The sequence below is a fragment of the Pleurodeles waltl genome, chromosome 9 (genome assembly GCF_031143425.1).
Source record: "Pleurodeles waltl isolate 20211129_DDA chromosome 9, aPleWal1.hap1.20221129, whole genome shotgun sequence".
Lineage (NCBI taxonomy): Eukaryota > Metazoa > Chordata > Amphibia > Caudata > Salamandridae > Pleurodeles > Pleurodeles waltl.
The window spans coordinates 178,668,967-178,684,321 of NC_090448.1; the positions used below are offsets into that span (position 1 = coordinate 178,668,967).

The window sequence follows — 15,355 nt, forward strand, 5'->3', positions numbered from 1 at the left end:
CAGAACCTGTGCATCACCGTTACTGTGTAACAGATGCAACAGACCCGCATCACCACATTTTAGGGCCGGTGTGTTGTTTTGAGAACTGCCACTTTATCATGCCTTCTCCGGTGCCAGACCATTGCATTCCTCGTCGATAGTAGCCTTGATGATGAGCCTGCGTATTCCCGCTCGAGCGTGGGTCGAAACTAATGCATCGCCTCAACTTCACCACACATCCTCAAAATCTGTCTTCACATCTACAGGATCCTCAATGTTGACGCATCAGTATCTGACATTGTAGCCTCATCACATCTCGGAACCAATGCATCACCCCAGCTACACAACTCATCTTTGCTCCGCCACCAGGATTTAAGGTACTTTGGTTAAGCGGGCATACTGGGTACCTGTAGTTGGCCTGAGCTTCATCACAATCGGCCTGAACTTTTGACTTTGTCCAGTTCTGGTGCAATCAGATCCCCCAGTTGGCGCTTTTGACTTTAAAGCACTGTTTTACAGTATATTCTTTAAAAAATCATAACTCAAGATCTACCTATCAGATTTTTGTCAGTTTGGCCTCGTTTTATTTATTAAATTAAGTTCTATTTTTCTAACCTGGTGTGGGATCCTTTTTCTGTGGTGTTTTTACTGTGTGAAGTGTTGCGTGAATACTTTACAGGTTGCCTTTAAGTTAAGCCTGACTTCTCTGTGCCAAGCTACCAGAGGATGAGCACAGGTTAATTTGGGGTTTGCTTGCTCCTTACTCTGATTAGACATGTGGTTGCTGCTTCACCATGGTTCACACTCCCAGTCAACCAAAAAACTAAATTTCTCACAGGCCTCCATAAGCCATAAACAATTTAATACAGGTCCACTCTGTGACAGGCTACTTGTGTGCAGATACCGGGCTGAGTTAGACAGTAGACCCATTTGCTCAGCTGTACATGTGTGCATAAAGAGGATAAACGGATGGAACTCCATTTTTCATACTGATGCCTTCCTATTCAAAAGTCGTGTCATGCTGTCATCTAATTTCAAAGCTATTTTACCTTGTAGTGCTTTAATTCTCTTATCTTTCACTTTATTACGCGGCTGTGATTTTACTATGAATTATTTGACTGAAATGTCACTGAAAATATTTACATTATCCAAAGTTGAAAGTACTTGCTCTATTGCAAAAATACTACTCTCTCTATTCTCAGCAATGGTAACAGTAGGATTGCCAATCAAGTAGTCCATTTTGAAGATGTGGGCACTGCGTTTGCTGGAAAAACTCAAAATCTTTCACAGGCACCCCACGGGGTGGGCAATGGTTGAGGGAAGCAACAAACCAGAAACTAATGCTGCTCACAGCTCTTTTACATCTAGTACCCTAGATGCAAGAGATAATGGGGATTTTGATTGGGCACAATACTTTCAAATTATCTTGTATTTACAATCCCTTCAAGTACTGGATGTTGGAGAGTTGGGGCTCTCAACCCATGATCCAAGAGGTGGGGGGTATCTTGTAGAAGAAGGTGCACATTCATGAAGTGATACTGGCAACAGGAATGCCACCCAGTTAAACACATTATTAGTTTGTGTGCCTCAACATTATTTCCTTAAACAAGCCACAATGTTAATTGCTGCCTCCACCATCACAACTCTTGATATTTTGTATACTGTATTCTTACACTCAGTGACACGGGTTATATAATAGAGTGACCCGAGCTTCTGATTTCACCAGATCCATCCTTAGGACTCCCATTCAATTTCTCCTCCTCGTTGTGTAGGATTTAATTCCGCAATAAAGGCTTCCATGACTTTGTAAGGTACATCTTCTTATGGCTTCCAGAGTTACAATTGCCTTTCCATTCCCTCTTCCTAAGGACAGCATTCTACGCCTTTGAGCCTTTAGTGGGCAGTTTCCCAATGACAAAGGTTTCAGCACTTATTTTCTTCACACACGTGCGCACACACACACATACATGTCTGATAAGCTGGAAGTGCTCCATGTTTGTGTTTCCCTGCTCAAGCAGCTGGTAATCACACTCTCAATGCATTCACTTGTAAGACCAACTAATGATGCTGCTCTTAGGGTGACATTAGTGTACATGCATTTGAAGTAATGTCTTTAGGTAGTCACATTTAACTGCAGTCCTTTTTATTTTTATATTGAATAAAAACTAAAGTACACAGTTGACATTGTTACTCATTCTGCATGTTCCCAGACAGAGGTGATCCCAAAACACGCATGCATGCGTTTGAAGCACATTCACATCGGAGCTATGTTTGATGTGAATGCCACTCCAGAAATCCTATCCAGCTGATTTTATAAGGACTGTAAGCATGACAGAGTTACTTCACTGATGTTTTTGAGTTTCCCACCTTTCCCTACCAACTGCTTGATTTTCCCTCATCGTGTCTAGTCATGAATTAAAAATATTGTCTACGCCCGATTATCAAATGTTTTTATAGTCTGTTTGCTCTTATGTGACGTTATCATAAAATAACATCGGATTGCATTATAATTGGATGATGTTGTTACAGAAACCTTATATTATATTATACCTGGCAATTGCTCCTTTGTGAACAGTCAAGTTAGGTGAAGACTCATTAATTCAGTGAAGAAACTCCAAACTCTTAACATTTGATTTTTTTAAGAATGACTACTACTTGATCATAGTAGTGAACAGCATGATTCTAAATTAAATCAGCCAGTTATTGTAATTGCGTTTTTTATCCTTAGGATGTCTGTAATTCAATATTCTAGACAACAGAGGAATCTACGAGATACAAGATACACATATCCAGAACAGTGGAGGTGTCAAACCTTCTATGGGTGCCAGTATAAAATGCCTGGTAATTAGAGGGGATGCAGCAGCCGGAGTGAAATACTCCAGCTGGGAAGCCCCCCTGCCCCCCTCCCGTTTACCTGGCATCAAACGTTTTCAGCCTGGAATGGTTCGTAACATGCAAAATCTGGATTTCAACAATGCACGTGGTTCCTCATTCGGTTTCTGGATACATTTTTGTTCTGCTTTTGGCAGGAGGGAAATGTGCAGAGAAACACTTTTGGTTTTACCATGTGCATTAGCACATCAAGTAAAACATGTCACGGGGCAGGACAGAATTCTCCCCCGGTGATACTGCTCCTTCTATATTGTAATGGGACACTTTATATTGTGTATGAGCTACATACTATAATGTTTTAAAGGCTTGCATAGGTATTTATTTTGAGCTGTAGCTTTCCCATAGAGAGGGTTTTAGGTTCACGTTCATTTTGACATTTATGTCTGATACATTTCCTCTTTATTTTGTTTCCACCAAACCTAAAGGCTTTTGCTTGGTGGTCAGACTTAATGGTAGAGCACGCAGAGACCTTCCTCTCGCTGTTTGCAGTGGACATGGATGCTGCTTTAGAAGTTCAACCTCCGGACTCTTGGGACAGCTTTCCACTGTTTCAGCTTCTAAACGACTTCCTCCGTACTGACTGTATGTATTACCTTCTGGTATTATAACACTTTATCTAAAACATTGTATGCAAGATTAACTTTTGTTTCTGGCAACAGAGTGGAAAGATGGTAAATATACAAGGCAGTTCTAAAAATACCTACCGATTGTGCTGCAGTGTATTTTGTTACAGTTTTAATTGTATAACATTTGGAAGGAGACGTGTTTTTACGTGTGCCATAGTTTTAATGATTTATATATGTATATATATATATATATATAAAACACATAAGGCCTGATTTAGATTTCAGCAGATGAGTTACTCTGTTACAAACGTGACTGATATTCAGTCAGCTGCATTATAAGGGCATCATATCCACCGCACTTGTAATACAGTGGACAGGATATTTGTGATGTTTGTGACTGAGTACCCTGCCTGCTGGATTCTAAATCAGGTCTATAGTCATTGGAGAGTAAAAGTGTTTTTGGGAACATTTAATTCTCAAATGAGAATAAATTGATCAGTGAAATAAATATAGTCTATTGTATTTGAATGTCAACAGAAAATAAACATACCATTTGCCAAAATCAGCAGATTTTATAAAGATGCTAAAAATCATAGCTCCGACTTCCAAAGACAGACATGTGATAAGCTACACCCCTGTTTCATATACCATTTGGGAAATGTCAGCCAGAAGTTTTTATATGAATTTGAGAATTATATTTCCTTCCTTATTTTAACAAGATAAGCCTTCTGTGTGATCCTTAAAAAAAATACAATTTGCCATTAGATTTTGAAGGTCTTCAGTCAAGGAACGCAGCATGGCACGTAAGTAACAAAATCACATTCTACTATGCTATGGTAATTGATTTGGTTTGGTTTACAGAGAGAACCCAGCTCTGAAACCCTCACTCTGAGTGCGAAATTTCACACAGAACAATAGCCCCCTGTTTAATTCCACAAAATGCAATTCAGTTTACGTTATTGGGTCAGCAAACTCTGGACCTGATAAACTTGGGTCCAGAGACACTCAGGGCCTGATTCTGACTTTGGCGGGCGGCGGAGGCCACCCGCCAAAGTCCCGCCGACAAATGACCGCACCGCGGTCAAAAGACCGCGGCGGCCATTCTTACATTTCCGCTGGGCCGGCGGGCGCTCTCCAAAAGAGCGCCCGCCGGCCCAGCGGAAATGCCCCTGCAACGAGGATGCCGGCTCCGAATGGAGCCGGCGGAGTTGCAGGGGTGCGACGGGTGCAGTGGCACCCGTCGCGTATTTCAGTGTCTGCATTGCAGACACTGAAATACTTTGTGGGGCCCTCTTACGGGGGCCCCTGCAGTGCCCATGCCATTGGCATGGGCACTGCAGGGGCCCCCAGGGGCCCCGCGGCACCCCCTACCGCCATCCTGTTCCTGGCGGGAGACCCGCCAGGAACAGGATGGCGGTAGGGGGTGTCAGAATCCCCATGGCGGCGGAGAGGATTCTCCTGAGCAGCGGAAAGTCGGCGGGAGACCGCCGACTTTCCGTTTCTGACCGCGGCTGAACCGCCGCGGTCAGAATGTTCGACGGAGCACCGCCAGCCTGTTGGCGGTGCTCCCGTGGTCGGTGACAGGTCAGAATGACCCCCTCAGTCTCTCTTTGATGCTGCAGGCGTAGGGACTGTCGGCAGCAGCTAGTTCTGGCCCCTCTGCCTGAACCCTGTAATAGGACATGGGTGGCAGACAGTGTTCTCACCAGGCAGCCGTAAGTCTACCCTGACCTCCAGCCCTTCTCCAAACCCTGGTCTTCCCACAGTCCCTCCTGATCACATTTTCCACTTGCTCTGGGCAGACAGAAAATGAGAGATGACACTCCAGAATCCACTGAACTTGTAATGTGGATCTGCAATTGAAGTAAGTCATAGTGAAGTAGTTACTAGTTTAGTCCAAGAAATTGCATCTTCTCAACTCAAACAAATGAGGGGGATTCTAGTTACTACTTGCATAAGAGAAGGTTTTATCAGTTGCCTTCATAAAAGAAAATCTTCTGCCTTTCTCCTAAGTTCCCTTAATATGCAATAGTTGATTCTTTAAGCATACGTGCATAATAAATGCATCTACATTGAATGACTTATTTAACTAGTAAGATGAAAAAAGATATTGATAAGAACAATGCTGCGCATGTTATATATTTATAACTCAGCAGTGAAAATTACTGTTGCACAATAACCAATACCACATGATATTTAGACCAACAGTATTCCTAAGCACACTTTAATACATTTATTTCTAAATTGTAGCGTTCAAATTCCAGTTTATTACCACAGTAGAAACATGAAACATGAGAAAAACGCTGTTTACTGCCTCATACAATGCCTTACAATTACTTTACACATGGAAATCCCAGTGTATTTTAGCTTACTACACAACTTTACCCATTGCAAGAGTTTTGACTAAATACATTTTTGTTAATACAAATACACTTGGAAAAAATGACTTGACACATGGTATGGGCAGATGTGCAAAATGCAACTTGCCATTTATTACAAGTGCTGAGGGAGGGGAGGGGCATCACGATCCACTCAATGCTGCACCTCTAATGAGTAATGGCCTTCTCTCCTATATTTAAACACAAATATCTCAAATTAAATAGCTTAGTTTAATGAAAATGCTATTTTCAGTACAGGGACAGTTTTGTGGTTGTTTTCCAAGAAACCAGAAACATAATGCCTTCATGGAACTACGACAGAAAACTAAACATTTTCAGGAATTTTACCATTTATTGATAAGGTCAGTTACTGCAATTCATCAGCTCACTTCAAATGGTAGTTGAGTTAGTGGCAAACGTCTCCAAAATAGCTTTGTATCGATTTTTAATTTTATTCTAATTTACTTGGGATTTGTGCTAAAGTACCTGGCAATAAAAGTGTGATTGTCAACCCAAAAATTGGTCAACTCTCTCTTGAGAGCTTGACTTGTGGCCTCTAAAGAATAAGATATTCTAATGGAGCTCACAATGCAATAAGAGAAGCCTGTGAAGTGGAACCTGACTAAACAGGCAGACCAATTACCAGCAGGTGAATGATACTTCCAGAGTTGATAGTTGGAAAAGAAGCAGCAACTCTTATGTTTGCCTTCCCACCAACACTATTACTATTAGGAACAGGTGCCTGTGGAGAGTGGCTTAACTTCAAGTGGATTTGTTTTTTCTTTAGATAGCAAACGAGCAACAACGACAGACTTAGCACCGGATATCTGGTACCAGTGTAGCAGCCGTCCTAGCCCAAATTTGATAAAAAATATTAATGACACACGGGGGCATTCCAGCGTTGGTAGGAAACCCTCAAGTCCACCGGACAGCCCAACACATTTAGAGACCTATGCCTGGAATCACTTTTGACAGAGCTGAATACCCAGAAGACGCCTTGTTTTTGCACCCGCTCAGAATTTGTTGTAGTTTGCTTCTCAGAAGCAATCTCTAAAATTGGCAGGTCATCTGTGAAAATAAAAAACATGTAATTACCTTGACTTACAGAGATTTTTATTTATGTGCATGGCTTCATTGTTTGTTTCCCTGTTCGGCACCTCCATGTTCCATATAGTGGAATGGGGCCAGAGAAAATATGCATTCAGGAGCATCTCCCTCCACAGGCCGGACTTCCCGATGCAGGACAGGTGCTTACCCTGTTGAAGATAGGTCATTTCCTTTGACTGAGTCATGGCGGTGGTCCCTACTGGCTATCAAACAGCAGCTCCCTCACTCAATATATGGTTGGGAACTACGTTGGAATGGAAGGATAATCACTGACGATGGCAGTGCTCGCATCCTATCAACTTTTTAATGACGCCTTGCATGTTGTTAATTTATCAGTGACTAAGAAGGCAGGGGTGTTGTTGAATCTACAATGGTGCACATTTCGAATCAGAGCATTCATTATTTTCATTCTAGACTAAGTGCACGCACACAGGTTAATGGTATGCAGGCTGGCATCCATACGGTATTGAGTGACAAACCTTTAACCTAAAGTATCCATCTGTGTATTTCAGCTACAGTTAATTTGTTCAATAATCAATTGAAGAATTTACGCTTACCACAGCATGTGAATTGTCTACGCATGAAAAAAGAAGCTGTCTGTCTAAAAATGTACAGGATTTGTCAGAATGGTAAAGTCACACAAGAATTACAAAATTAAACTTACCTGGTCACCCCCGCACTGCCGCCACACTCCAAGCACAGTCTCCCAGCCTGCCCTGTGCCAATCATAACACTGCTAAGAGCAGTGTTATGATTAGCTGGAGCACCCTGGCTGGGTGCAAACCCAAACCGGGAGCCTGGGCTGGCTCTCTCCAACTCAGCAACACAGAGTCGGTTTGGAAAGAGCCTTTGTGTGCATTTGTGTTTGCCGAGCCCGATACGGCCAGCCAAACATATATGCGCACTGAGGAGAGTGGTCTGTGCACTCCCCCATTGCTCATCACCCCCATGGCCTCGTCCCTTTAAAAACAAAATGATAATAAACACTGTTTATTATCGTTTTATTTCTAAAGGTTTACAGCTCCTGCTGTCGGAGAGGGTGACGCTCCTCCGCCATAGCAGAGGAGCCGCCCCTGCTGATGAACACTTTAATTCTGGGGTGCTAGGCCTCACACAAGTATAGTTGAAGTCCTGTTACTCTATAACTGGGGTTACTATAACTAAGAAGCATAGGCAAGCGAACATTGTATGGTGTCAAGGATATTGCTGATAAGACCTCTAACTGGAATACATTAGACTCTTACTTAGCCTGGGTGTGGGTGTGATGTCTAAAAATATCAATCTTGTTGACAGACAGCTATCCTTGGATGCAGGGGATGGCATAAACCCTTTCATTTTCATTCGGCCAAGACTACCACTAGAGAACAGTGGAACAGACTCTCTGAATGGCAGTGGTAATGCCCCCTTAGCAAAAAGAAAGCATCAAAGCAAACAAAGTGTTAATGGCAGACCCCCCTGCACCCAGTCAGAGAAAACAGGATTTATATTGGGTTCAACAAGGTGTCGGGGATACATTATTATTAGATTGGGACATTATTTTGGACAAATTGAAATCTGTCATAGTCCAGTGTGTCACCCCTCTGGTGGACAGACTGCAAAACCTAGAAACAGTGGTTTCAAATCTATGAAAGTCATTTGCCACAGCCAATACTTATTTCTCTGCTAGTAACGCCCAGTCAGATGCTTCTGGTAATCGTGTAGGTACTGGTCAAAATTAACCCTTAAATGGTGTCTTTATACCCCATAGTTCTTCTCAGGCTGATACCGATATCATGCCATCACCCCTTTTACCTGATAGAAATAATGGGGCATCAACATCAAGAGTAGGGGGTGAAAACTGGGCTACTATCGGAGAAAGGGGGTACTACCTAGAATGATAGCACTGTGCCGATCCTAAACTTACCACCTGAATGCTGCCCTTATGTCGCAATAATGAAGGGGGTTCCACAAGAAATCCCTAATACGGAGGAGACTACCTCCAAGTTCAAAGAAAAGTTTGCCACTGGCTGTGCAAGAATACTAATTTTAACATCAGTGAGTGTAATGTTATACCATATCTGAGGAGGGTTGGGTGAGTGGGCTCTGCCACTAAACAAATGTGGGGGGATTGTGTGATAATCAACTCAAAAACGATGCATTAGCTAGGTCGATAGATCCAAAATATAAATTGGCAGCTTCCACTAGAAGAGGACATGAGTATTGTACCATTAGGGTTCTTCTATAGGCATCTGCAACCAAGATCTGGAACTGGGTCTCTTTTGCAAGCAAGAGCAGCTCAGAACCCTCCTATCCTCACTGCCACTAGGTTTCTTCCCTTGTCTGATTTGGACCACAATGAGTGAGTGTTCAACCATCCTCCAACGTGCACATGCGAGGAAAAGCCCCCTGATTGATATACCCCTATAAACAATAAGAGATCCAACCAGGACTCTAAATTAAGATTTCTTAGTTGGACTATACCTGGGATTAGATGTAAGCTTTTGTGCCCTGAGTGGCTTAATTACGTTAGCCCTTTTGGTGTGATAATATTGTAAGAAACCTGGGTGCAGGATTTAATTTTCATGGATGGTTTTTAGTGTTTTTTCTGTTCCAGCTAAAGTTGTTGTGTGCCAGAGAGGACAAGGCAGATTAGTCACTATGATCTGCATATCTAAACTCCTTAGCGTCATTCCCGTACCTTTAACAAACTGGTGGAATCAGGTTTTGTGAATAGTGGTGTCTTATCAATTTTAGTTTTTTTTTTTTTTTCATTTTTACAACTCAGTACACAACCTTGGTTGCCAGATAGAGAATTTATTTGAGGTGTTGTCTGTCTTTGAGGCAAGGTCCCTTTCTAAGCTGAACAGCTTTAATGTGGTATTGGGCTGCAACTTTAACTGCAAGTTAGGTTAGAATCCTATTGTGTTAAATGATACTCTCCTGTGTCCCTTAACATCTGATGACAAGGGTAGGAGACTGTTTAACGCCCTAGGTCAGGCTGACCTCCTCAATGTAAGCGACATTGTGGGGAACCCATTCGACCAGAGTCCAGCCTTTGTGGGTTGGGGTAAAGGGTAAATGACTGATTATGTTTTCATCTCAGGGTCCCTGGAGAACCTTGTATGGGTGGGAGTGGGGTTTCTGGACACATCTTACAGTGACGATAACCCAGTTGAAACTGTCATGTCATTACCAGTTAGTACAAGTTGCAACATCACTCCTGGTGTAACCGTAGTGACCATAAAAGATAAAGGTCTCAGAATTAAATTGCACAACATTTCGATCCCCACCCTGTTTAGAGCTTGTAATTGGCTCTAACATGAGCCTGCTTATGAACTCCCTTCTCTTCGTAGGCACTTTCTCAGCTGATGTTGTGGATGTTGTTTTCCAGTCCCTAAATCACTCTGCTAATTTGATTATGCTTGATCTCTCTGGCAATAGAAAAACCCCTAAGGTCGGCTGGTTCGACAAAGATTGTAGGGTGGCCAACCAGTGACGTAGGAAAGCCCTCAATGCTCAGCCAAGAATTCAACAAAATATTGCTCCAGCAAGAGTAGCTTATAAGGTAGCCATCGGGCTAGGAAGCAAACTATCAATTCATCATGTAATTCTGGTAACATAAAGGGATTCTGGGAGATAGGTAAAGGAAAACAGCTGACCCTAGGTATGTCTGATGACTTAGGTACTAATATAATCCCTGAACGATGGGTGGCACACTTTAAGATGATTTATTCCTCAGGAAGAGCCAAGTCCATGTATTTTATCAAGGAAGTACTGACGTTCCCACTGGGCATCCCTTATGAGCTAGAGGAAGTATATTCTGACATTCAGGTTAGTCATTCTAATAAGGCTCCCGTACCTGATGGAATCCCTATGGATTTTTACAAGGCAAATATTCCCTTCTGGGCTCCCCTACTAGCCAATGTCTTGTCTCTTTCCACAGAATCCCTAGATCCTGAAAAGCGGCAACCATTGTACCTGTTTTTAAGAAGGTTAATAGGCTGGATCCCTGCTCCTATAGACCTAGTTCCCTATTAAAATCTATAATTGAAGTATCGGGCCACATTATCTTGAAGAGTATAGATGACTGGACTCAACATCATTCTTAGCCCATCCCGGTATGCCTTTAAAGAGGGTAGGGGAGCACTGCAGCAGTGTATAAACCTAAACTGATGATTGGGGTATATGCTAGGGCACATAATTATCCATTTATCTAGAATTCATGGATTTGAGTTGCGCCTTTGATTGGGTCAATAGATCAAAGTTGTGGAACATATTGACCTGAGGGCAGCAGCACAGATTGTGCCACCCTCAGGGACCATGCATCCAAGTGCACCCAGCACTTCCATTGCAGACTGAGGGGGTGATTCTAACTTCGGCGGGCGGCGGAGGCCGCCCGCCGAAGTTCCCCCACCAAAATACCGCTCCGCGGTCGAAAGACCGCTGAGGGTATTTTGGGATTTGCCCTGGGCTGGCGGGCGGCCGCCAAAAGGCCGCCCGCCAGCCCAGGGCAAATCAACCTTCCCACTAAGATGCCGGCTCAGAATTGAGCCGGCGGAGTGGGAAGGTGCGACGGGTGCAGTTGCACCCGTCGCGTATTTCAGTGTCTGCTAGGCAGACACTGAAATACTTTGTGGGGCCCTCTTACGGGGGCCCCTGCCGTGCCCATGCCATTGGCATGGGCACGGCAGGGGCCCCCAGGGGCCCCGCGGCACCCCCTACCGCCATCCTGTTCCTGGCGGGCGAACCGCCAGGAACAGGATGGCGGTAGGGGGTGTCAGAATCCCCCATGGCGGCGCAGCAAGCTGCGCCGCCATGGGGGATTCTAAGGGCAGCGGTAAACCGGCGGGAGACCGCCGGTTTACCCTTTCTGACCGCGGCCAAACCGCCGCGGTCAGAATGCCCTGCAGGGCACCGCCGGTCTGTCGGCGGTGCTCCCGCCGACCCTGGCCCCGGCGGTCTGAGACCGCCGGGGTTAGAATGAGGGCCTGAGTGTCCTAGTGCAATCCTCAAATGCAAAACTGACATGACGCACAGCCTGTGTGCCATGTGTACTATAAACTGCATGCAATATAGGCAAGTCACCCCTCTGGCAGGCCTTCCAGCTCTAAGGTAGGGTGTACCATACTGCATGTTGTTGGCATAGATGAATGAGAAATATGCCCCAACTGTGTACTGCCAACTCTGATGCATAGTAAGTGAAAAGAGCAGCCATTTTACATGCATGTGCTGGACACTGGTTAGTATGAGTTTCACAGCTACATAAATGCCATTCTACACCCTGGGTTGTTTGGTATCAAACAACTTAGAATGCTAAATCCAAACTGGTACCAGTATTGGATTTATTGCAAAATGTATCCCAGGGGCAACCGCAGAGGTGCCCCCTGTAAAAGCTAACTACCCTGGCATGGTTGCTGGCCAGTCACAACCAGCCTGCCACCACTAGACAAGATTCTGGATCCCTGTGGTGAGAGCCTGTGCTCTTTGAGTCCAGAGAACAAAGCCCTTCCTGAGCAGAGGTTTTACACCTCCTCCCCCAGGAATGTGCACAGCTCTGCCTATGAGCTTTAAAGGGCATACCACTCTTGAAACTTGACCCCCAGCCCTGCTTATCTTGCACCACCCCTAAGGTGTTGCATGCGAGGTGACCCCTCCATTTAATTTTCCTCCCTCTTGCATGGTAGGAAAATAGCCTATTGGGATGAGGAAGTGACAGGTGCCCAGAGGAAGTGGTCACATAGTGGGTGTAGCCTCCCTAAGGTAGATAACCCATTGGTCATTACTCAGTACTCCCCTAAAAGCCCACTAACTGCATTCCTGCTGGCCAAAGAAAAAGGTGCCAATATTTGCCGGCTGCACCCAGGACTCGACAGTTGCTTCTGAGGGGTTGCTCGGACGTCAGACAGTCTCTAAAAATCCCCAGAGGACTGCCACTCTTCTAAAAATTGCTAAAGATCTCCCACCAGAGTGAAGGCATCACTTCCTTGCAACAATGACCAAAGGCAAGTGAAGTCCAATAACTGACCAGCTGCTAAACGAACCAAGGCCCATATTTATACTTTTTGACGCTAAACTGCGCTAACGCAGTTTTGCGTCAAAAAATTTAGCGCCGTCTAACGCCATTCTGAAGCGCCATGCGGTATTTATGGAATGGCGTTAGCCGGCGCTAGCAGACCGGCGCTGCCTGGTGTGCGTGGAAAAAAAACACGTAGACCAGGCAGCGCCGGCGTAGGGGGAAAATGGCGTTAGGGCGTCTTAAAATGGGGCAAGTCAGGTTGAGGCAAAAAAATCGCCTCAACCCGATTTGCGCCATTATTTTCGACGCCCAGACGCCATTTAAATGACTCCTGTCTTAGTAAAGACAGGAGTCATGCCCCCTTGCCCAATGGCCATGCCCAGGGGACTTATGTCCCCTGGGCATGGTCATTGGGCATAGTGGCATGTAGGGGGGCACAAATAAGGCCCCCCTATGCCACCCAAAAAAAATTTAAAAATATAAAAAATCATACTTACCTGAACTTACCTGAATGTCCCTGGGGTGGGTCCCTCCATCCTTGGGTGTCCTCCTGGGGTGGGCAGGGGTGGCAGGGGGGGTCCCTGGGGGCAGGGGAGGGCACCTGTGGGCTCATTTTGAGCCCACAGGCCCCTTAACGCCTACCCTGACCCAGGCGTTAAATAGTGGCGCAAATGCGGGGTTTTTTGACCCGCCACCTCCCGGGCGTGACTTTTGCCCGGGAGTATAAATACGACGCATTTGCGTCGCCGTCATTTTTTTAGACGGGAACGCCTTCCTTGCATCTCATTAACGCAAGGAAGGCGTTCACGCAAAAAAATGAGGCTATTTGCCCATACTTTGGCGCTAGACGCGTCTAACGCCAAAGTATAAATATGGCGTTAGTTTTGCGCCGAATTTGCGTCGAAAAAAACGACGCTAATTCGGCGCAAACGGAGTATAAATACGGGCCCAGGTACTGCAGCCAGAACAAGTTTCACCCAACAGACAGTGGTCTGGCACCATCTCCAAGGACTTTTTAGCAGCTGTTCCAACCAAAACCAGGAAATGCCCTAACTCCTCCTGCTGGTCCACAGGACTCCTTGACGCCCTCGACCTCTATGCAAAAGGAGGCATTGGTAAACACATTGCTTGATTTTATATGTATTTTTAAAGTTTTCTCCTATTGATACCTATGGTGCATAATTATTCACAAGAGTACTATTTTTGCTAAATTTGAAAAATCATAACTTTAAAAGTACTTACTGGATTGTGAGGATCTTGGTCTTAAAAATTGTATAAAAATCCAAAGATTTTTTTTAATTGGTCTTGAGTTATTTCCTTGAGTGTGTGTCTTGCTTCATTGATAATGTGAGTAGAACAAATGCTTTGCACTTCTCCAAGATTGGTCTAACTACTCGACCAAGGTACCTTAAAAATTAGAGCATTAGGTAGTCTAGTTTTTTACCTCTGTAAACCAACGTGTGGTTGGTCTGACTCTCTGCACAGTGTGCCTGGTTTTGCACACTACTTAGAGAGCCAGCCTCCTACAGTGGCAGAGGGGTTACTCCATCACAAACGTGAGCAGATATCCCATCTGCCGTATTACGATCCCATTATATCCTATGGGGATTGTATTAAGGCAGACGGGATATCCATCACATTTGTCATGGAGTATTCCTTCTGCCAGGATCTATATCAAGCCTACAGGTTTGGGAGGGAGCTCTCTAAAGTCAAACCAATGACTACCTAAGGGAAGGTCATATCAAGGGGCAGTACATTCCCCTATCTGGCCATCACTTTTGAGCAACAAAATAACTGGATCCCATGTTTGGATAATAGATGCTAGCATTTCAGCCAAGCATGTGCTGCTCTCTTCAGGTTTTCCATAATCATAGGCAGTAAACATTAAACATCATACCACTACTGCAAATTTATCAAATGCAATGTCTAGCAATCCTGACTTAGGTGACACCATTTAGCATTCCCATGATTGCTCCAGTATACAACATGAGGAGAACCGTTTTTTCAGGAGACTGCTTGGTGTGGGCCCTGCTAGCTCTGGATTTTTCCTGCATGAAGAGTGTCATATGGACTCTCGTATAACAACATGACTGGTGGATTTTGGGTGGCATCACGTCTGCTTGTAGGCAACTGAGTCACTCCCACACCAGTTGGTGGCTGTTGGCCCAACCTTCCCATCTCTCTGGCAGCACCTTACCCAAACCCAAATGGTAAAGGTGATCTGTGGCAGCCTTGCACATGGATATCTGAAAAACCCTCAGGGTTATCATAGTGAACAAGCCTTACCCTTTTCTCTCCGTGTACAAGTCTCTTACGCACACATAGGCAAGAAAAAAGATGCAGGATAGTTTTTTATACATTTATTGAAAATACTGTGATCTACGATGAAATGCATGAGCCTCAATGATTAGGATAATGAGGAACAACAAAAACAGGAT

The 15,355-nt window shown here is 44.5% G+C and overlaps 1 protein-coding gene across 13 annotated transcripts in view; it reads left to right on the forward strand.

Annotated features, from left to right (window-relative positions):
* CADPS (calcium dependent secretion activator) overlaps nucleotides 1–15,355 on the forward strand; it is a 1,450,780-nt gene that overhangs the window by 989,427 nt on the left and 445,998 nt on the right. For all 13 annotated transcript variants that reach the window (XM_069206526.1, XM_069206531.1, XM_069206527.1 and 10 more), the window contains one exon: nucleotides 3,297–3,453. In XM_069206526.1, coding sequence (XP_069062627.1) covers nucleotides 3,297–3,453 — 157 coding nt within the window. The remainder of the gene's footprint in view (nucleotides 1–3,296; nucleotides 3,454–15,355) is intronic.